Source organism: Scaptodrosophila lebanonensis, unplaced genomic scaffold (genome assembly GCF_003285725.1).
Source record: "Scaptodrosophila lebanonensis strain 11010-0011.00,11010-0021.00 unplaced genomic scaffold, SlebRS2 tig00000024-arrow-pilon, whole genome shotgun sequence".
NCBI lineage: Eukaryota > Metazoa > Arthropoda > Insecta > Diptera > Drosophilidae > Scaptodrosophila > Scaptodrosophila lebanonensis.
Genome location: NW_022060538.1, coordinates 18,955,148 through 18,978,954, shown reverse-complemented (window position 1 = coordinate 18,978,954; position 23,807 = coordinate 18,955,148). Strand labels below are relative to the sequence as shown.

The following is a 23,807-nucleotide window of genomic DNA, read 5'->3' as shown; positions in this document are numbered from 1 at the left end:
TGTTGTTGTTTCAGGTCGATGGTGTCGAAGAGAATGGTCCTCACCTGCCGATGCTCGAAATGCAGACGCCTCCAGGCGATTGTATTCCTCAGTCTTCCTTGGTAGTCCTGGTAAGTCCCAGTTCATAACTTTTCATAACTTTTTCAACTGCTGGCTGTTAAGTAATGGCTAGGAAGCAACTATGAGTACGCACGAGTATATAAATATGTATGTATGGGAGGTATGAGGGGACTCTGACGTCAATGTTTTCATTCGATATCAATGGCTAACAGCTCGTCAGGTCGGCGCATTACTATGTCTGCCCAAGATAGTTGTGTATGGCCCGCTTTTGTTTTTAGTTTGTTGCCTTCGTTGTTGTGCCTACTATTGTTGCTGTTGCTGTTGTTGTTGTTGCTTAGTTTGCGCTATCGCCGCAACAAGATCAAGCGAGCAGATTGTGCCAAAGAGTTAACGTTAATAGCAAAATACTAACAATGGCTGCCAGAGACGGCTCTTGTTGCTCTTCTTGCTGTTTCTGTTGCTGGAGTTGGAGTTGGTAATTTCTATAATGATATACGAACTAGCAGCGCCCGACGGCCAACCAGAAGAACCGCAGACTCACAACCATGGCAACAGCGACAGCAACGGCAACAGGCAGTGGAAGATGCGCTCTAGGAGGATGCCAAACAAAGCAGTCGCCTCATAGTCGACTGGTTGGAGGCCAGTCTGCTCGCCCATGCGCCCATCAAGCAACGTTATGATGCTGATAATGGCGTTCAGTATGGCCCGGGCAGCCGACCAACCAGACCAGACCAGAGCAGCCAATGGATCAGACGTCAGTTGGGTCCCTCTTGCTATTCGCACTGCCTGGCGGCTGTTAACTTTGTTGGCCATTGGAGTTAGCCATGAAATGGGCATCATCAGCAGCAGTTTTCGCATAGAGCGGCAAGCCTGATTGTTTGAATGGCAGCTGAAAGTCGCAAATGCAAAGAAAAATAAAAACGGCATTGTTCGCCCGCAATATGCGTGCCAATTACTCGAAGACCATGACTTTGACTATGGGCTAGGACCTTTGCCTCTTCTAATGCTCTATGGACGCGTATGCGCCACAAAAGGCCGACAAATGCTATAATCAAAATTCCATAACATGCTCAAGCAACCTGCTGCTTCTTCACGATCCCCCACTCTCTCCATCTCCTTCTCCTTCTCCATCTCTATGTATATATTTTTGTTCTGCAACTTCAGTCGAGCAATTCGTTAAAGTCAATTTGCAAATCATTTTTCCATTGAAACTCAATCTATGGCTACGTGAAAATACCAAAAGCCAGGCATCCACATTCACGTCCACATCCATATATCCACAGCCACAGCCACATCCACATCCAATGTTGTCGTCTCAACGTTGCCGGCTGCCTTCGCCGCAGCGCATCGATAATAATGATTTTCTTTGAAATGCATACTTGAGTCGTCGCGGGCGCAGCTCCAGCCTCAACCTTCTCTCCAGTCCAACAAAAAAAATAAATAAAATAAAATAAACCAGAGACTGACAGACAACTTTGTATGTGTGTGTGTGTCTGCCTCCCCCGCTAGCCCCCACCTCAGTTGCGGCCTGCGCTCCAATGCTCTCTCACTCGATCGTTTCGAACGTGGTGTAATAATACTAAATTGTTGCTGATTATCCTTTTGGCGGTTTCCCTTTGGACATGTTCGCTTCGCTCCACTCTCGCTCTAGCTGCTCTTGTTGTTGTTGTTGTTGTTGCTGTTCTCAGCTCTTTTGCATACGTTGTTGCCTTAGTTTGTTCGCTTGCTGGCTTGCTGGCTGGCTGGCTGACTGGCCGGCTGCTGCTGCTGTTGTTGTTGAAAATGGCGTCACAGTCACTGCACATGCAATGTCGGCAACATCGACAACAACAACAACAATAACAACAACAACAACTACAGCAACAACATGCCACAAGTGCCTTGGCGAGCGCCGTGGCCTCCATCGGCCGCCATCGACTGCATCTCTATTTTGGTTTTAGGGCCCCATCGTTGAGTCTTTAGCTTGATTTTGAAAGAAATCAAGCAAAAATCAAAGCCCAAGCCGCTAAGCCGACAAACTGCAGTTCAGGCTACGAAAAAAACTCTTCAAACACACACACACACTCACAAATAAAAGTTGTTGTGCTGCGGCCAATATATCGGACTATGAACATAACACTAGTTCACAGTTGTTCCTGAAGTCTTGATGCACAGCTGTCCTACAATAACTGATCTCTTCACAAACTCTTCTTTACCTGCGAGCTATAGATTTGTTTTGCATAAAACCCTCAATTAATCAATTAATTATAAAACTAATATATGTTTTATAATGAAAAATAAGCATGCATGATTAAATAGCTAAAGATTTATTTGCAGATAAATTATAGATAGCTTACAGATATAGCCCAACCAGATAGGTTATTGTTTATTTGGCCGCTTTGTTTGGATTCTACGATGTTTTCATTTGTTCTATTTAGCACATTTCTGAAAAATTGTATAAGCTGATAGAGCTTTGAGAATTTTTGATAAAAATGAAAGAAGAATGAAATAGTTCGGTAGGCGGGAGAGCAGCAGCAGCACTCGCATGGATTAGGTGTCAAGTCCAAGTGAAAACATTTGGTGACCCCAACGTCAAGGAATTGTTAATAAGAAACCCACAATTTAGCTAAAAATCGTAACAACAGCATTTGATCAAGCTCAGTCATTTGTAAATTAAAAATTCATAAAATAAAATCATTTTCGAGCATTTCCGAGCACTTCTTTACACTGAACTAGTACTTGTGCAAATATTTGGTGACCCCGACCTCAACGAAATGTTTGAAAAAAAAGCTTTTGAATAGAGGTTGAGCTACCATGAAAATATACCATTACATAGAACCAGCAACCTGCTCAATTGTGAACTGGATCAACACAACGCTGGCACACACACACACACATACATATAGAGTCAGTGCTGAAGAATCTTCTGGCTGGCCAGCACTTCAATAGTCACATAAATAGACTTTTGCGCTTGAAGTCTGCGCCTTTTGCCTTCTGCTGTGGTTTTCTAGAAAAGTCGTGGTTTTCGTGTTTCCGAGACAGACTCCAAAGAGTTTTCTTTTCTTAGCTTCACTTCTGCAGCAGCTCTGGCTGTTGTTGTTGCCGTCGTTGTTGTTGCTGATGTTGTAAATGCTTCACTTGCTTCACTTTGTCGGCGGTAGACTTTCGGGCAGCCTCTTGAGCGCACGTTTTTTCGATTTTGTTGTTGCTGTAGTTGTTGTTGTTTTGGGTTTTTTCGCGAAAATCTTTTGCTGGCCAGCCGGCTTAGTAATTACCGTTAAATGACCCGGGCCTGCCAAGTGCCGCCATCGCTGCCATTGCTGCCATTGCCTGTCAACTCTGTCAAAGCGTTTGGTCACTTAGGCGCAGTCCTTGATAATTGTAGCCGTCTGTTACTGCTGTTGTTGTTGTTGTTGTGGCTTGTGTTGTTGTTGTTGCTGTTGCTGCTGATGTTGTCAAGGCTGAGTCGCCAACATCGTCGTCGTCGTCGTCGGCATTGCTGCGTCGTTGTCTGCAAATTAATTGCGCCAAAGTTAAAGCCAAGAAGAGCGACCAACTCTGACAAATTTTGCATACGAAATTTTCTTTAGCAACTTTTTGAAGTTGCACTTTGCATTTTAACAGACGTCGCCAGCAAAAACAACAACAACAACAACAGCAGCAACTTGTGCGCTTTGTTTCGTTCGCCCTGCCGTGCCGCGCCGGCCGCACTGAAAATCAATTAACAAACAATAAACGTTTGTTGGCAAAGCCAGACACGTATTTTATTTAAGTATCTAGAATATTAAAATGGGATCAGCGACAAGCGACAGCGACAGTTGTTTTGTTGCTGCTGCTGTTGTTCTTTTTGGTGAAAAAATTGAAGCACTGCGACATTCATTGAAACGTTTTTGGAATATTTGAGCAAGTCGGAGTCCAACTTCGAAGCCGAAGTCGGAGTGGGACTCAGGCGGCTGCCTGTTCATGTTCTGTCTCGTTTTTCTTCTGTTGCTTTCTTTCCTCTGCTGCAATGCCTCCAACACCAACAAAAACACTCGGCATGTTGTTGTTGTTTTTTTCCAGATTTAAAAGTGCAATGTCTGTAAAGTGTTGCGACTAATGGAGCTGTGCGAGCGAGCGGCTGAAGGTGACGGAGGCAGGGCCTGTTGTTAATCTGTCGCAATGCTCAGCCACCCAGCCGCTGCTCAACTTAAGACGATTATTTATGAACTGTGCACAAAAAATAAAAATAAAACAACAAATACAAACACAAATAAAAAGGAGGGAAAAGTCAACGCTGAAATGTTGCGGCCAATGCCATGAGAATGAGGCTCATTCGAGCGACTGCGATGGCCGCACATTCTCGCCGGCCAGGACACTGACACCATGTACCAATGCGTGTTCGATGACTTAAATGACAACGCGAGCTTGAGGTTGCGATGCCATCGGGGTCCGGGTCGGGGCCCGGGCCTGGGCCAAGCGCAAAACATCGTGAAATGCATGAAAATCCACAGACAAGCTCGCCAAATACTCTTAGCCATGTTATTACAAACTGACTAAACGACTTAAAATAAACTGAAGAGCCGAAGAGCTGAAGAAATGGTAATTGATTGAGACAGAGACAGGCAGAGGCTGAATAGCCGGGATATACCACGATATAAATAATCGGATTGTTACGCATTACGTTTTGGAGTTGATACTGAAAGAATTTACGCAGCAATTTATAGCTGAGAGATCAGCGGATCGAGCAGAAATGGATCATATTGTAAATGAAACGATTTTCTTTAGGTTCAATATTGAATTCATTATTTTTTAGAAGAGTTCCATACCTTTATCTTACTTGGAAATCAAGCAGAAATACTTGTATTCCTGAATGTTGGCCAACTCATAACACCATTTGTCTTCTCGCAGAGACTACACATAAAACCTTTTATAGATTTGGCAAGATCAAGATTATCATTAATGTATGTATGTATCGGTATCAACTTGCAGTTCCATTTTCGGAGACGTCGAATGAGTGTTTACTTGTGTTTCTTGATCTGTTGTGTCTTGAAATAGCGAGCATTCTGCACCTTTTTTATTGTTGTTGTTTTCCATCGAACTCATCAGCATCAACACTCTTTTGCTACTCACATTTCGTCCGAGGACTCGAACAACACATAAAAATAAGAGAGAAGTCAAATGGACAGCTTGACTGACACTTTATTGTTGTTTATGTGGAATTGCTTACCGAAATGAGCTTAAAGCGATCTTACATTGTGAGGATGCAGAAAAAAGGGCTCTGAGTCTATAAATTCCTAGACTAAGACTCTTAGACTCTAATATATTGCAATGGACTTGTCTTGAAGCACAATTGTTTGGTATTCAAATCAAAATATTTGACATGAATCGATTAGAAATACGCAAGTTATAAGCAAGTTAAGACCCGAATCTTTAATTTGTCCGATGCTTCGATAACTCATTGTGTTCGAATTTTAAAGAAGAGAATTTTTTTTAAGAAATATACAAACTATGACTTTTAAGAAACTGGAAAGCAATTAGGCCATGAAGGTGCAAAATAAACTAGTCTGCAACCCAATTTTGATGAAAACATCGTCTGGCCCGCTTTCCCATGATTCTTCCACAGCTCCTAAAGCTCTGTGGCCAGAATTAGAGCGGATTTTGTTGCTGCAATCTGTTGGCCAAATCCATAAAATTTGCATAGTTAGCATGCAGATTACCATTAAAACTTAAGCATTTTACGAGAAAAAAAAGGTCGAGGTAAAAAGTGAGGCAGCGATTTGCGTGTGAAAATCCGAGTTCCGAGCTTGAAGTATGAGATCTGAAACAGGCAGCTCAAAAAACGGCCTTTGTTTTTGTGTTCTGTTTATGTTTTTTATTTTGGTTTTTTGTTTTTTTTTTTTTTGGGACCGGCTGCATTGCATTTGATTTGATTTGCTCCACATATTTTGTTCACACTCTGCCCTCTGATATGGAGTCCGTAGTTTTGATTGATTGCCCAACAGCCTCGCAGTCTCGCCTACGAGTGTGTTAGTGTGCGTGTGTGTGTTGCTGTGTTGGTGTGAGTGTGTGAATATATATCATATTTTATAGCGTCCGAGAAAAAAAGCCACATTTGCGGTCAAAGTCTGCACGAAATTTTTCAATTTTTTTTAACTGCCCTGCGAGGCATTTGCGCCTTTCAGCTTTTGTTGTTTACCACAAAAATTGAGAGCAGATTTATAGCAGCGGTTCTGGAGCCTGAGAATTTTTTGGGAAAATATATTGAGGCACCTCTTCTGGGGGGCAGGCTTAGTGTGTCAGTTTGTTTGTGGTGCTAATTCAATCAAACAACATGCCAGGAATACAAGTATATTGCATAGAATACTCGTACATACTCGTATGTTGAATTTCTCTCCAAATAAGTGATCACGTTTTGATGTTTGATTAATCTTTGTTTTCTTTTTTCTCTTTACAGACAATTTCGGAACGAGTGCAAGCGGTAAGTTCGATTGAAATAATATTAAGAGTAGAGTTTGGCATTTCGTTTCGATGTTTCGCTTTCATTTAAGAATGACTTAGATGACTGAGGAGAGTGTAAAGAACTTTAATTTAATATATTTATGAATATATGATAAATACGTAACAGTTAAAAGAGGAATGCAAATTACATTTAAAAGCCAATTCATTAGGAGTTTGCTTGGCCTTCACACCCAATAATAAGTATGTTTATCAATTGATTTTCAATGCTGGTAGCCAAGACTACTAAAAGCTTATATTCAGTTGAATAAAAGCTTTTGTTGCATAAAATCTTTTATAAGCCAACATAATGGGGTATTTTTTTTTTTTGTGAATATCTGAAGTCGCGTGTTTTGTGGTCCAATGAAAAGCGCGCCTCAAATGCACGCCCCAAACACTTTGGCAATGGCCAATGGCCAAAATTATGCTGCCCAACCAACAGCAACAGCAAAAGCAACAACAACAACAACAAGACGAAACGAGCAGCATAGCGTAACGCTCTCTAAACTGAAAATTGAATAGTTTTGACTTGCACGCTGGCTGGCCTTTTTTGATGCGCCTTTCATTTAGCATTTGACAGGACCTATAATTATAAACGAGCATAACCCATCATCAGCGACTTGGGGCATGAGGTCGTCTGCGGGCCAGCAACAACAACAACAGCAACAGCACACAAGACAGAGCGAGAGAAGAAGATGAAGAAGAAACAAACTTAATGCTGGGGCATATAAATTTTCTGATTAAGAGCCATCTTATCATTATTATAGACTACGAGCACGCTTGCCTCGTACACTGGACGGCTGCATGTGTATGTGTGTGTGTGTGTGTCAGTGTGTGTGTGACTTTTGAGGGGGCTCTGAAAAGACACACAACACACAATTCAAAATGCGGCCGAATCGCTCGCTCCACACACACACACACACACACACACACACACACACACACACACACACACACACACACACAATTGTGTTGGTGCCCCTTTAAGGCATTATAGGATTTAGTTTTTGGGATTTCGATTTCTCACACAAAGCAACCAAAAAGCGAAACAACAACAATTACAAAAAAAATGTAAGAAATAAGAAATGTGTAGAACATATTGTTGGATGGTTGGTTGGTTGCTTGGTTGGGTTTGCTTGAGTTGAGTTGAGTTGAGTTTGGTTTGTTCGGCTTCGTTTCGTTTCGTTTTCGAAGATTTCCTGTGAAATACTTTAAGCCCAGGCATGGCATCCCATGCAGCCGCCTTCCCCTCGCCGTGCCGCCTTGTGTTCCGTTTTGGGTTAAACATACTTGAAATTCTTGTTTCAACTTTGCCAGCGAACCGCCAACCAACTCTATAGTATACAAGTATACATGCTTGTATATATAAATACTTCGATATGGATGTGCGTGTTTGAATGAGTGTGTAATTTAATACGCTTTCGAAATTAACAAAAATATATAAATACATACATACTATATGTATGTATGTGGCTGTGCCTTGAATTATATGCAGATATGTATAACTCGATATATGTATGCCTGGATGTAGGCATGAAAGGTCACAGCGCGCCAGATTGAAATTTGAAATTAGTATGTGGGGAGATGCTACAACTACAACAACAAAAACATCAACAACAACAACAACAAGCTTCAAACTAACCACACAGCCTTTTGTATCTTTTGTATCTGGAGGAATGAATCTTATTTGGAAATATTTCATTATTATGAGACAGCGCGCGCTCCTCCACTGATATTGTGACTTATGCAGGAATGTATACATACATATATACTTGTATATAGAAACACTATACTCTTGCTATATGCTTTGAACCCCATAACTAACTAGAGAGTTGTTGTTGGGCTGTCGCTGAGGTCATTGATTTCTTCCTCCACTGCGCCCGCTTTTATAATTTATTCAGCGGCTTGTCATTAACAGTAATTTGCATATGATGGCTTAAAACTAACAACAACAACAACAACAACAGCAACAACAAAATTATTTAGAATTTGTAGTTTTTGTTCCGTTTGTGGTTTGGCTGCCAACTCAACAACAACCAACAACAATAACAACAACAACAATGGTTGCTCTCTGTTTTATTTTTACTCGCTTCGTCGTTTTTGTATTTTTGCTTTTTTGCTGCCAAATGCCTCATTTCCTTTCTTAATAAACCATTTTGTTGTTACACGAAACTTTTGCACAGTTTTCCGCTCAAATATGGCCGCCAAGCAAAGTGGAAACAAAAACGTTTAGTACAATATTTTTTTGTGCTCGCTCTTTGTGTGTTGAAAGATTTTCTTTCTCACATGCAGAGCTCCCCAGATTGGTGAAGGGAGCACTGTCTGTCTGTCTGTCCCGTTCGCGTGTCGTGACTGATGCGTTATAATTTTTATGCTTTTAAAAAAGCATTTTCAGTGTATTATTAAGGAGAGACAAAAAACAAAAAACAGCAAGCCACTGTCTGCCTTGACTTTGGCAGTCGCCTTCGCCATCGCCATCGCCTTCGCCTCATCATCGTCGCCATCGTTGCGCTGCAATTTTGATGTCAAAAATCAACTGCAGACATTTATTTTTGGTTGTGTTAAACGAAATTACACGCTTATGAATTACTTAATATCATGTCGAAAACAATGAAGAACACACCAACAGCAACAACCACAAGAGACAGGGTTAGCCATGAGGGATTATGTTGAGGTCTAGACATGCAGCAGCGCTGCCAACAGCACAGGCAACATGTTCTTGGTTTGCGAACCGGCAATACAATATTTTCCACAGAGGTTTGCTCAGGTTTTGGCAACGTTTTCAATCTGCGAAAGCTGCAGCCAACATGCATTTTTATTATAATACTACTATGTATATACTCGAATGTCCCACAATTCTCAACTTTGCATTAAAAAGTAAAATAATAGACAGGCACTACTTCGCATGTAAGCTGAGCTATGAAATCATTTGTATAGATATGTATAAGGTATTTAGAGTTCTATAGAAATCAAATCTAGCTCTATTGAATTGTCATTCAAATCAACGTCACTTCTTTATTCAGGCTATAGCTTAAATTAACATTGTGATGCAAAAGTTATCTTTTTCATATTTTCTTAATTCACAATTCAACAATCAAATGTGCATAAAAAACTTTCGATTGATTTATGAAATATCAATCAAGTTATGTACCTAAATAGTTTGGAGAGCTGCCACAACACACATTCTTTTTTGCGATTTATTCTTCAGGCCACAAATTCTAGTTGAGAAATAACCTGCTCGTAATCGACAATTAGTATTAGTTAATTAAGAAAGGGCTGCTCTAATTGTGGGACAATAACAAGGAGGGGGCAATGCGCCTTTCTCAGAAACCATTAGACGAGCGGGTTCGATTTATATTTCTGTCTTATCGTGAGGTAGTTTTTTCCTTGGCAGCTCATCTATAATAGAGTTCTCCTAAAAGTTCCCCGGCACGCATGTTAAGTCCACACAGACATTATGGGCTATTCTGATAGGAAATATACGGACGATTCTAGAATCTAGAATGTCTATGTCAGAATCAAGTGTCTTATATATGAATATCTATCAATGCATGGGTCCATCTAAATCTAAGAGCTTCCATTGATTCAGGCAAAAGACAAAGCATAAGTTGCAGTTACAGAAATATCGAAACATTTAAATCATTTACTATATAATGAAATGAACACTATTTAGCGCTTAATAAAACTAATTTTGATACACTTCAAGAGCCCATAACATGAAGACGTAGTTTATGTAGATTGAAAACAGACTATTCGCGCAGAGCTCTCTCAGAAGTGTTGTCAAAGCAACTTTGTAGTGCCATCTGTTACTTCATTAGGCACACGAAAGATACATTTGTTTTGTACAATCAAGCACTCACATGCTAGGCATGCTTCAGCGGCCCAGCAAAAGGGCAAATCCCATGATCTCGCAGCAATGATCGGAGCCAGCGGAACGGGCAACAGTCGTCTCTGTCTATTGTGTCTACCTGTGCCTCCGCGCATGAGTTACGAACGGCTCATATGACGTGTCAATGTGAGTGAATTACACTACAGAGTCAACAAAGTCGGCGCAGGCACACGATGACTGCCAAGAAATATGCATATGATGTTGTTGTTGTTATTGCTGTTGTTGTTGCCAGTCAAAGTCTTGCACAGAGAACACCCAAAAACAAATTAAACGCGTTGCCATTAATCTTCGAGAGTCTTAGATGAAGGGGGCTGGAGGGCTGCGACTCTGACTGCGACTGCGACTGCGACTGTGTTATGGAGACAAACCGAGCGTATGGCTTGGACACCAAATGGGCGAGCTTGCAACTGCAAAAGCGAACAAATAAAAGGAGCCTGGCTCGTCTTTGGTGGCTGCTGCCAGCCAGCCAGTCAGCCAGCCACATAATCAAGGTGAGATGCATTTCAACATGTCTCATAAATTCGTGCGGATTGGCGCAAAGCGCACAAAAATCTTGTCCGACGTTTGAATTCTGCAGCCATGGCGACGGCACTTCGAACTTTGCTTGTGGCACTGATTTGCATAACTCGTGAGCAGAGAACTCAGAATATAGTATACACACACACACACACACACACACACACACGCACACATACACACTCGTATATTGTGTGCTTATTGTCCGCTCAGTGTATTTTATTTGTGCCTTTTAGCGGCGTTCATAAATTTGCCAAATTTGACAATTATGCGCATTAATAATAAATAAAATTGACAATAATTGAATTTGAATAATTTCCAATTTTGCATATGGGGAATACAAACACAAACACACACACACACACACATAAATACTTGATGTAAACGGCTAATCTGCATATAAGGCGTCGCATTTGGAGGTAGGCGTGAAAACATGTGTTGGCTTTTGTTGTTTTTCGAGTGCTTTGCAGTTCTTTCACACTTTTGGAATTTTAATAAACTCTCGGCTGACAACAGCAGGCAGGCAGGCATTGCTGAAAAAAAAAACAAAAAAACAATCAAGCAAAGGAAACTCTGCCTATTGCCAAATGCTTTGGAGCCTGAGAACCCAAAACAAGCGGCACCACCACCACCAGCAGCTCAACGAATCCCAACGAACCGCAAAAATCGTATAAAAATAATGAGGCATGAACATGTTGTTGCTGCCGCGGGATTCTGCTGTACAGCTTACAAAAAAACCGAAAAAAAAAACGTACAAGCTTTTGCAACATTATTATTATTATTATTTTTTTGTTGCTGTTCGTATGATGGCCGCCACAAAACAATGCAGCAACCGCCGCAGCCGTTTGGCTCAAAATATTGCAGCGGATCACACAAATCCGCCATAAAAATATCTATATATATACTTGTACAATATCTCTCTCTATATACGAGTATGCGAGCGAGTATGTAGTCAACGGCAAAAACCAAAGCCGCTTTTGTGTTAATACCTTGAACGGCTTTTTATATACATTTTTTTGCTCTTGCCACTCTTGTAAAAATTGGCCCGTCCATGCCGCCTGGGAAGCTGCGAACTCTGGACAAGAACGAGCGGGAAAGAAGAAGAAAAAATGGCCACAAAATTGTTGTGGACCGTGTGTGCTGCAACCTGCATATGATTTGAGACCCTCATTGATATGGTTATGGTTGCTGTTGTTGTTGTTGTTGTTGCTGTTGCTGTTGTTCTTGTTATTCTTATTGACTTGTTGCCGTTTTATGGCGTCGCCCAATTGGTGATCCATCATCATTCTTTGACTGGCGTAGCGTGGTGCGGGAAAAGTGTGGTGCATAGTCTCTGGAAAATGGCTCCATGGTGTGAAAGGGGTTTGTTAAGCAATTTAAAGGCAACAAATTTGTGAAATAATGAATAGCCCTGAATGCCTTTCATATGGGGGCTCTGAAAATAACATAATTGGACATTTTCCTATTGTCCGAAAGTTGCTTCGATTCAGTACTAAGTCTGAAAAGCCTCTATGTTGATCGATTTACATGGAAACCATAAATAAAAAATTAGCTCATTATATTTGCAAAGCCTTCAAGTGCTGTGTTCATTTTTTTCTACGAAGAGAACACTTTTTGTGGCCCAAATTTTATTACTTTTCAGTTTATTTTCGAAGGTAGAAAGCGTAGAGTGTTCTGAGGTCTGTAAAATGTTTTTTAATTTGTAATAAAGTTTTGGCTTAACTAATATTTTTCCAATTAAAATGTTCAATTATGTCCAATCTTTCTAGTAAATTATACCAATTACTTACCTCTGCAAACCATAAAAAACAAATCAGCTGTTAATATTTGCAAAGTGACTTAAAGCCTTCAAAGACTGTGTTATTTTTTTCTAGGAAGAGAGCACTTTTTGAGGCTTAAATATTATTACTTTAGAATTGTATTTAAAAGCAAGCGTCGAGTGTTCTGAAGTCTGTAAAAATGGTCTTTAATTTGTGATAAAGTCTTGGCTTATCTAATATTTTTCCAATTAAAATGTCCAATTATGTCCAATCTTGGTAGTGAAGTATATTATTATAAATGCATATTATTACTTTGTAGTTCATTTTAGAAGGTATAGGTGTGAGCTGGCTGCAGCAAGCGTCGAGTGTTCTGAGGAATTTAAAATTCTAGTTTAATTTGTGTTTAAAAGTTAAAATGTTCCCATAAGAAATGCCCAATTATCTGCAATATTTCTACTAAAGGCTACCACTTCCTTACCTCTTCAAGCTATGTCGACACACTCGGAGCGCCCCCACTCCAGTAGTAGAGAAGTGTGGACACACATACGAGTATTTGAAGGCTTCTCGTATTATCAGTCATCCAAGTGCCATCAATTATCTGAGCGCCATGCCATTTTTCAAATTTAATTAAGTCATATGCCAAACACATTTAAGCTTTATTAATTCTCGGCCATACAGAAGTAATAAGTTTTAGTAATTGTCAGCTCACTGCAAGTTTTTCCACAAGCACAAGATGTGCTCAACAGTTGGAGTGCGAGGAAAACCCCCAACTTGAAATTAATTGCAGATGTTTATCAAGCCGAGCGGCGAAACTTAAGCGCGCTTAACGTGACATTCAATAAAGTTTTCATAAACAATAAATGCACTTGGCTTTGCTTCTTTTTTCTCCTCACTTATTCACCAGTAGTGTGGTTTTTTTTTTTTTTTTTTTTTTTGCTTTTTGTGGCGCGCGCAATCTGCGCATAAATCATGTCAAAGAGTTGTTCAAGTTGGCCAAGCTAATAAGCGAGCTGTGGTAGTCTTCAGACTTGGCCGAGAGTAAGGCAACGGCATGGCGCATAATTGCGTCAAGCTGGCCGTGTAACAAGAACAACAGCAACAACAACAACAATAACAAGAAGAAGAAGAAGACATAGTAAACAGCCGGCAGCCAACACCTCGGAGGTCTCACTTTGGGATCCACGCTCAAGTGTTTGTTGTTGCTGGCTTTATTTACCGTTGTTATTCAAGCCACCCACTTGACGGCCAACAACAGCAATGACGCCCTTTTTTTAAACAACTTTTGTCATGTGTGTGGCGAACTCAGCTCTCAGCTGCTTGTTGTTGTTGTTGTTGCTGGTGCTGCTTCTGTGATTTACTGAAGTACCTTTTCAGGGGGGGCTCAGCTCAAGCGCAGCTTCTTTGCTTACACTTGAAGCCGACCTTAAGTGTTTGCCCAGCTGAAGAGGCCGAAGCTCTTTTGTAGCCCCGTTGACAAACTACGAGTACATAGACGGGGCGTGGCACCCTGAAGAGCCAGTAGCTGGCCTGTCTCTTCACTCAAACAGCCAGCCAAGCCACCCAGGGTGTTTGCTGATTTCTTTTGACATGTTTTGAATTCAATTAAATGCCTTCTCCACCTCTGCCTCCACCTCCTCGGTCTTATCCTCGAGCAACCAAAAGTCGCAATGTGCACGTAGGGAGAATGACGTTGACATCCCACTGTGGAACAAACTGATGGTCGAGCTGGATAAAAAGTGCAAACATTAGCAGTAGTCTTGAAAATCTAGGACTGGTGCTTTTGAGAAATGTAATGAAAATATGTTTTCTTTCAATTTTAATATACTTACTAGATAAGAGTTGGATCTAGCTAGGGAGATCTGTTTATGAATACCATCATGTGGAATACCCCTTCTATTTAAAATATTCCTTAACTACTTACCTACTGAAATATCTTAAGAGATCATTATAAGAATGTCATTATATGCTTCTGAGAAATGCAATGAAAATATGTTGTCTTTCAATTTTAATATACTAGATTATTATCTAGTATAGATCTGTTTATGAATATCATCATGTGAAACACCCTATTGAAATATCTTAAGAGATCATTCTAAGAATGTCATCATATGAAGCACACTTACTTTTCCCACATCCTCCCCGAACATGAACTAGGGTGTCTATATTGTGTTGAACAAATCGAGTCTTCTATTTTGTTGAGCTTCAGCAGATTTCTTGCAATTGGTGAGTTGACCTTAGAGAAGTCTTAGGATAAGGATAAAACTATACCTTAAGCTTTGACAGTATTCTTGGGTTCTGTAATATACTCGGTAATTTTTAGTTTTATGATTTAATTGTTTAGCATTTGGTACTTCAATTTCCAAAAGAGAAACCTTTAATCCAAATCCTATCTGTGTGGTCAAATATTGTTTCCAGTTATGATGGAATGGTTTCAAATGAATTTTGCGCATCTTCTTTGGAAATGCTCACCACTGTGCCGCATAGACAACAATTGGTTTTGTTGCGTTAGTCGTTGCTGTAGCCTTAGCTGTAGCTGTTTATTATTACTAAAAGCAAAACTCAATTAGTTGGCCTCCGCCCAGGCCCCGCCGATTGTTTCCCTGCCCACACACTCGACCAAGTTGTAAGTTTGGCGTTGAGTTTAAGCAGACTTCCGCCATACTCGTATTCGATTAGATGCAGGGGCCGTTCCCATTGGAAAATGATTGACAGACGATTGGCATGATTTTGTATAAACAAAAAGTTGAAGTAAGGCGCAAAATTTGTTTTTAAATGAAAACTCATTGAAAGAAAAATACACACACACACACACCCACACACACTCAGTCGCTCACGCACACCTAACAAGAAAATGGAAAGTTGCGCGTTCGGTTTTCCCAAAAACAAAAACTGAAGAAAAGAAAAGTTTATTTAAAAACTAATTGAAAATTGCCGAGGCGCTACTGTTGGTTGGTCGGTGGGATCTTCTCGACTCGATTCATTTGGGCAGCCGCCGCCCAGTCAAGTAGTTGAAGCATTTTCCTCACACACGTGTCCAATTCGGTGTCCGTGTGTGTGTGTGTGTGTGTCTGCTTGTGAGGATGGGAAAAACTTTTGTTGTGTGTATTTGAAAGGCAATTTGTTTGTTTTTGTGCAGCAGCTTTAGAGTGCATTTTGTTGAAATTTATATTTATTTTTATTTATTTTGCCAGCATTTCATGATTTTTCTACATTATGCTACAAATTTTACACACACACATAGTATTGAGAAAACAAACTTTTTAGAAAAGCAAAAGTTTTGAAAGCAATCGTATTAGCTGCAGTCATAAACAAATTTTTCAGCAGCTTTTGCTTAGGCTGGCTACCGAAAACAAAGAATAATCAAAATAGAAATAAAAGTCTCATAAATAAAATTCCATGTTCATCTTTAAGGAATTGTGAAAAAGGAAATTGCTTTAGAAGAAAAACAATATTTGTGAAACCGTATAACTGAGGAGCGCTGTGGCTAAGTTGAATAAATACTATCTATTTTATTTTCCATGTGGTTTCTTTCTTCGAACAGGGGAAAACCTTCTCCAAATGATTTTTTCGATTAATAATACTCGAATTAATCCGGTATCCTTTTTAACCTGATTCAAAGCAATAACATATCATTTGTAAAACAGTTTCATAGCTGATGTTGGGTATAGCTGGGCATATATTTCAGACTATATATTAGAATGTAATACAACATTGTGTGGGCTGGGAGCTGAACAAAGTCATCAGCAATGTGAGCGGCAGTTGCAGGAGCAGGACTCGTATTTAAGGAGCAGGCGCATTCTCCACATGTGAGCGTAGGTGTCTTGTTTGTCCATGGCTTGTGGTTGTGGCTGGGGTTGGGGGTTGGGGGTTGGGAGTTGGGGTTGGCTGAAATAGCCCGGCTGTACGTGTGAGTAAAATCAGCAGGAAACTAAAAATGTTTTGTATGTGTCGTATAAAGGAAAAATCGCAAAATTTACTGCAAATTGGAATTTTGCGCAATTGTAGAAAAAAGAAAAAAAAAATGAAGGAAGCAAAGCATGAGAACGAGAGCAAGAAGAACGTGCGAGCTTGGCAAGACAGCTTGGAACGAACTAACCGACCAAGCACTGGAGCAGCTTACATTTCTATTCTTTTTTTTCGGGGGTTTCGGTTGCAATAATAACAACATACGTGTGTCTGTCGGTCTGTGTGTGTCTGACTGGAGACTGCAGACTGGAGTGCCACAACTCGTCTTGCCCCTACTTTAAGCCAATAATAAATAAAAATGCTTGTTACGCGCCACCCACAGTGGGGCCGGGCGACCCGAGGAATGTAATAATGGCGAGGCAGCTTCGTTTTTGGCCCCAAAAATTGCCAGAGCATCAAATTTATTTAGCAAACACAAACTTATATGAGGGTGGCCTTTGTAGCCTTTCTTTTTGTTGCCGTTGCTGCTATTGCTGTAGCTGGCAGCGCCATAAAGTCATCGAAGTTATAGTTTAAAATTAATTAAGTTTTGCAGCGCAATGCAATGAGCGAGCTAAACAATTCAATTAAAATTATGCGCCACGCTATCGCCACAAACAACAAAAAGCACTTGAAGTCGGGCCAGATGAGCTGCCCCCTAATTCCAGCACCATACCATCGAAATGGAGCTGGAGCTGCCTAATCTGTTACACGAGTGCTCAAGTGGCAGCCCAGGGCTTGCGACTCGAGCGTTTCACAAGTGCTTTTGCACATCGTTATTATAACAATAATAAGCAGCCGCAGTCGCAGTCGCGGCAACAACAGCAAGGCACGGCTTTTGCCAAAGATTAATTGTGTTTTGGTTTGCCAGATATATCCCATCCAAACCCCCCTCCTGCCCCAGCCAAACAACCGCTGCTGATGCCATGTAAAGTGGTAATGTAAAATGGGAGCACAGGCTAAAGAAATGACTTCAAATTGTTGCAGTCGAGAGCAGAGTAAAGTGCAATCCACTTGAAGGAATTTACATATCAGCAGCAGATACCGCCGGCACCAGCCCCAACACACACACACACACACACACACAAAGCAATCTGAGGTGCCTGGGCAAGGCAAGCATAAAGCCACTTAAGGTCCGTTCGAACAGCAAAAGAAATTTTACAAACTCTGAGCAAAAAAGTTGACTTCCGCGAACCTATGAAACTACTTGTACTATAGTTTTATGAATGATTTCTCCATATTAAATCGACTACTTTGAAACACAATCTGAAAAAAAAACCTATTCAATTAAATAGTTGCATCAATTAACAGTTAAGAGTAATCAATAAAGGATAGGCTAAGCAAAGCAATACAAACATCATATAATTAATCAACTATAATGTGCAGTTCCCAACCAATTGCTGTGCCTCACTATTTTAGCATTGTGTGGACTCTCTAGAATACGCGCTGTTTGTCAAATTAGTTTGAGAGTCTGAACGTTGCTTTTATTAAGAAGCCTGCCTGCTTGACTGCCTCATCGTTGCAGCCAAATGCATTAATCAATTTCATGTTTTCTTAAGCGCGCGCTCGTTCGCTCAGCGCTTTTGAGTGCTTAAATCGCGCCAAGAAAGAGCCCCAGAGCACCACATCGGGGCACTGGGAATGGCAAATGGAAGTGGAAGTGGAACTGAGAGTTGAGAGAGACTGACACTGGGACTGGGAGTGGGAGTCGGAGGTGGAGTGGGAATGTGCGGTGCAGTGTTGGGCCAATGTCTGGGGACGTTTTACGTATGAGTGGAATAATCAATTTCGAGGATCATAAACAACTTTTAATGAAGTTGTTAAGTGCCAGCAGCTAGTTTTTCAATGCGCTGCCAAAGTGCGCGGCTCTTGCGCAGCACAGCGGCTTGAGATAAGAATATATACATATATGGACGCAGCCATTCGGACATAGTACTTACTAATAGGGAAGACACATTTGAGGGGGATCAGGGAGGGTCAGTGGCGGAGGCGGAGGTGGGGGCAGAGGCAGAGGCATGCCAGACGTCCGGACGTAATGGCCACGCAGTTTCTGTTTGGCTAGTCAAAATACACAAAAAGAGAATTGGGAAATAAAAAATTAAGAAAAACTTCAGCTTGACGCATTTCCATAATTGCTAAATTATGCAGCAATCGCCGGCGCGCTGCTAGGCGTTAGAAAGGGCTCAAGTGGTGTGTGTGTGTATGTGTGTGTGGGGGGCCTTTGTTTACATTTCGGCGTTTCGGGTAAATTAATTTTCTATATCATTTCAAACAAATGCCCTGCAGGCAATCGGGCATGCTTGTTCGAAACGACAAAAAAGAGCTCAGCTTAAATATTTATAAATAAACAGGTGATTGCTTTCTGAAAGTGAATTTTCCTTATAAACTATCCCTCTTAATATTTATAATTATAGTTCTGATGTGAGCTTTCTTTGAATCTCCCTTTATTAATATAACAAGAAAATAGTATTTGTAAAAAAATACTGCATTTGTTCAACAAATATTAATGTGGAAAGCAGAAGTTGCAAAAAATCGATTCTCAATTGAAGAAATTTTGATATCTCAGCTAGAACCTGAGGCTGTTTAGATAAACCAAAGGAAGGATTAGTCATTTTGGCAACAAAGAAGTCGCAGAAACGTTTTAAATTTGGGAACTTAGAGGATGGGCGCCAATTCTCTCTTTTGTTATGTTTTACGAGTTGCTGGTTGACAATTGAACTTTCAGAATTGGAAATCTTAGAGAGCACTGCCTTTAGTCAAAGTTTGAATTTTGAAAGAGCACACCAAGTCATTTTCCTTAAAGAAATGTCTGGACAGTAGAACTTTTTCGTATAGCAGGGCATTCAGATTCCTGAAGCCCTAGCCTAGACTTCTCTTTTCACTTGGCGCCGCGTCTGCTTTCTGTTCGTTGGGTAAATCAGCTACCATGGCTAGCTGGCTAGCTGGCTGAATGGCCATTTGGCCATTTCAACACAAAGAGCGAAGCAAACGCATAGAATGCGAACGTCTCACTCGGCGACTAAATTAATCAAAACCGACTTCCGGTTTACGCAAAATGGCGTGAAGTGTGTGACTCTGCGTGAGTGTGTGAGTGTTGAGCGTGTGCTGCCGTGAAATTTTTGTGTGTGCTGTTGAAAATTAATGAATGAGTTAACTGAAAAATTAATGAAAAGCAGACGGTGGCGGCAAAGGTGTTGTGCAAAAGATAAAGCATGAAAATTTATGAAGCAAGCAAAGCAAACAGACCAAACAAAACATATTCACACACACACACACTCATACAAACACATATAGTCTTACAAATCTGAAAAGTTAGACATTCATAGAGAGAGGTGCTTCGTGAAGCAAACTGTGTTTGGTGTTAAAAAATATTTGTTTTGGCACACTCAAACACTCACACATACACTCCAAATCTCAAGCACGGACGTATCATGAAATTATGCAATATTGAAGAGAGAGAGTGAGAGAGAGAGAGAGGGGGGGAGACAGTAAGAGATAGATAGATGGGGCGGAGGTAGCGGGTGGAGCCTCCTGTTCCAGTTTGTTTGCATGCACAACCATTTGAGCTTCCTGTCTGAGGCCCTTTGAGTTACTTAAGTGTAACTAAAACTTTAAGTAAACACACAAATAACATACTTAATATTATACAAAAATATACAGAATCATTCTGAATGCCCTTGCTGATGATTATGATGAGCTAGATGTGCTATCTTCTCTTATTGTTGTAGTTGTTGTTGCTCCCAAAACAAAGGCATTTGCGCAAAGCGGAAATGCGACTCGTCGTTTTTGGTTGGCTGTTTTGGTTATTTGGTTAGTTGCTTCTGTGTATGTGTGTGTGTGTGGAAGTTGAGCAAACAAAAGATAAAAGCTTGGAAAATTTAAATTAACCAAAAATTATGCATGAACATTGCCACAGAATGCGCAGAGAGCAGGCAGCAACCACCTAAACCACCCAACCACTTCACTACGAGCATGACAAATATTAATATTGTTTATGCTAAAACAAGAAGTTAGCCAGCATACACTGATAAAAACGCAAGCAGGTTGATTATAAAACAAATATGCCCAAGCTTGCTACCAACATGAATTATCGACGTAAGCTTATTTTGCTTCTCTTTCAAAAAGTTAGCTAGTTACTTTTTTTTTAAATTAATTCAACAATTTTTTTCACCTTTTGTCAACATGTGTTTCTCCTGCTTCTTATTCCCATTACAAGGTTCAGTCATATAGGCAGATTATTCTGGGTTGCATTTCCCAAAACTACCAGCAGCTCTTGAATATTATTTTAAATATCATAACATCAAAAGTCCTTCATTTTTTCTATATTATTCGACACATTTTAGGTTTCCATTTGTACTGCAAAGGCAAGTGGTATTCAGTTTTAAATGAACTTAAGCTAGATGCTTGCATTTATATACCAACAGGCTCTTAAAATAATTTGAAGAATTCTAATTGGCTTAAACTAAAAAAACACTATGTTCCTAACCCGCTTGTGAAGTTCCAGAAAATATTTGCCAGCCAGAGACTAATTTCTCTCAACTTTCTAAGCATTGAAATAAAAGTTGCATATAAGAATTCCAATTCCAAACCAACTGCTTTTCTCTGAGTGTACCGCGTTGACCTGCCCTGCAATGTCGTCTTTTGTATATGCCTTGGCAACAAACAATGTCATCTACTATATGATTATCATTTCCATGCTTAAGTAGAGGGCGGCAGGCGGGCGGTCAGGCAGGAAGGCAGTCCGGCAGGCGGCTCGCAAAGCCTAGCCTAGTAGAGTAATTTTATGCCCACTTGACAAACAGTCATAAACATTAGCAACAACAACATCAGCTGAAGCAGAGGCAGAAGCAGCAACAGCAACAACAACAGCCAAGCAAAATGAGCAAACAGAGAGCTGTTTGGGCGCTAGTTGGTTAGTGTTGCGCCAATATTGACATAGGCCAGGCGAAAGCCCGGAGGAAATGCCCTAAACTCTATTAAAACTATATAAATATAGTATGTGTGTGCATGCACTTGTATGTACTTATTTATTTATTTATCTAACTATCTTCTGTATATGGATCTGTGTTGCAGGTGATGCCAGCAATGCCAGCATAGGCAGCGGGGAGGGCACCGGCGAGGAGGATGACGATGCGAGCGGCAAAAAGAACCAAAAGAAACGTGGCATTTTCCCAAAAGTAGCAACAAACATATTGAGAGCGTGGCTGTTTCAGCATTTAACGGTAAGTCGTTCACACTCACATATATCTACATATAAGTCGGTTACCCTATAATCACCCACACACAAACACACACACACGAGGCAACTCACTCGTGGCAACGGCCATAACTTTGGCCAATGGCGTGCGCAAAATGGCCAAACAGCAGAAGCAGAAGAAGCAGCAGCGGCAGCAGCAACAACAACAACAACATCGGCCATATCGCGACGCTTTTTACATGCGTCATAAATGGCCGCGGCCGCAAAGATCTTATCAGCCGTGAATGCCGCAATGTGCTGCTGCCCCTCGCACCAACAACAGCAACAACAATAACAACAATAACAACAGAGGCAGCAACAACTTTGTATTACATTGCACTTTCGGTGCGGGTGCGCGAAAATCCAAGCAAACGAAACTACGGTACGCACTGCCTATGCGAAATAAAGCATAAAGAGCAGGTTTTCAAATCGTAATATAATACTATACTATACAAATACTTGTATATTAAAAGCATAATTGCATCTTCATAGAAAATGTTCAGATGTTCATTAAAGGTGCAAGCCAAGCTTTCTATAATAACTCGATTATATTTTTGAAACTAATGCGTTTTTTTTATTAAATAATACACAGTTGTTGCAAGAAAAAGTATAAAATAGGAATCAGACTTAAAGAAATTAGGTATCAGCAAGTGAGTACGCAGCTTTCATAGAAGGGGGGGGGCCAAACAATTAAAAATTTGATTAAATAATGCACGATGCGTTTAAATAATAACTAATGCGTATGGTCAATAGAAAAATTTTAATAAATTGGTTCCATTTTAGTTCCATTTTAAGGCGAAATAGTGCGTCATAATAATGAACGTGTGGTCGACTTTATATGGCAAAATTTGTTGTAGATGCTCAACGACTCCCCCCTGCCCCCTCCTGCGTACTACCCAGGGTATCAGACAATTCTAATATCGAACTAGTCTATGTATTTGTTAGTCAACTGTAAGTGATTGAAATAAAATAAATTGTGATATTAGTTAACTTGTGGAACATTAGTCAGACATGCAAATAAGAAATAAATAGTAGTAGTGGAACAAATCTTTCCACTTCTTACATTCCACATAGTCTGAACGAGGGAGCTTCCTTTTATTTGGCCACAATAGAAATAAATCATTGTTGCTACCAAAGTCTATAATGCCTCAACATCATGTGCATTTCCATCATGATCTGGGCACTCTATCAGCAGTGCAGAGAAGTCACTTTTTTGCAATCATTTGATTGTTCCCGAGCCCCTTATTGCATTTCTACTGTTCCCTCACATATGTTGGTATGCAAGTGTGTCTATATGTTTTAACGGTTGCCTGAACATTTGTGCTCTGCTAGCTGTTTGTTATTAGCTTTTGATAAAAGCGGACTTGGTTCTTTTGCCATTGGGTTTTGCAGAGCTCTGTTGTGTGCGTATACTTAGTATATGCTCGCAAGTGTGTATATATATAGGTTGGCTGATAAGATTAGTGCCTGACTAGTTTGACCGGCTGGCTGACTCTCTGGCTGGCTGGCTAGCTGGCTGGTCCAATGAGCGACAGCAATGGGTGTGGCCAGAAGAGAGCGAGAGCGAGAGAGAAAGAGTGAGCAAGTAGTTGCCAAGTTCTGATCATCAGCAACGATTAGCATTAAAGTTGCAATTGAAATTGAGGCTTTATATAAGCGCCCGACGCACGCGAATAATGCACAACAAAATCTGGCCAGTTACTTAACTAGTTGACTAAGCAGCTTAGCACATACTTCGCTTTATCGATGACAACCCAATTTCAACTCGCACTGTCCCAAGCTCTTAAGGACCACATGAGCCCCACTAGCTGAAGCTCGTCACTCGTCAGGACGAGGCAATGCCACATTTAACTGGCAGGCCCAAATGCAATGACGCCGCTTTCTGTGCTTATTGCTCGGTCATCGAGTCCAATTAGATTTCCATTTGAGCCCATCAAAGTGCTTA

The 23,807-nt window shown here is 40.6% G+C and overlaps 1 protein-coding gene across 1 annotated transcript in view; it reads left to right on the top strand.

Moving 5' to 3' along the window:
• LOC115620556 (homeobox protein homothorax) overlaps positions 1-23,807 on the top strand; it is a 166,215-nt gene that overhangs the window by 127,612 nt on the left and 14,796 nt on the right. The window contains exons 9-11 of the mRNA XM_030513843.1: positions 15-110; positions 6,476-6,499; positions 21,700-21,848. Of these exons, the coding sequence (XP_030369703.1) occupies positions 15-110; positions 6,476-6,499; positions 21,700-21,848 (269 nt within the window). The remainder of the gene's footprint in view (positions 1-14; positions 111-6,475; positions 6,500-21,699; positions 21,849-23,807) is intronic.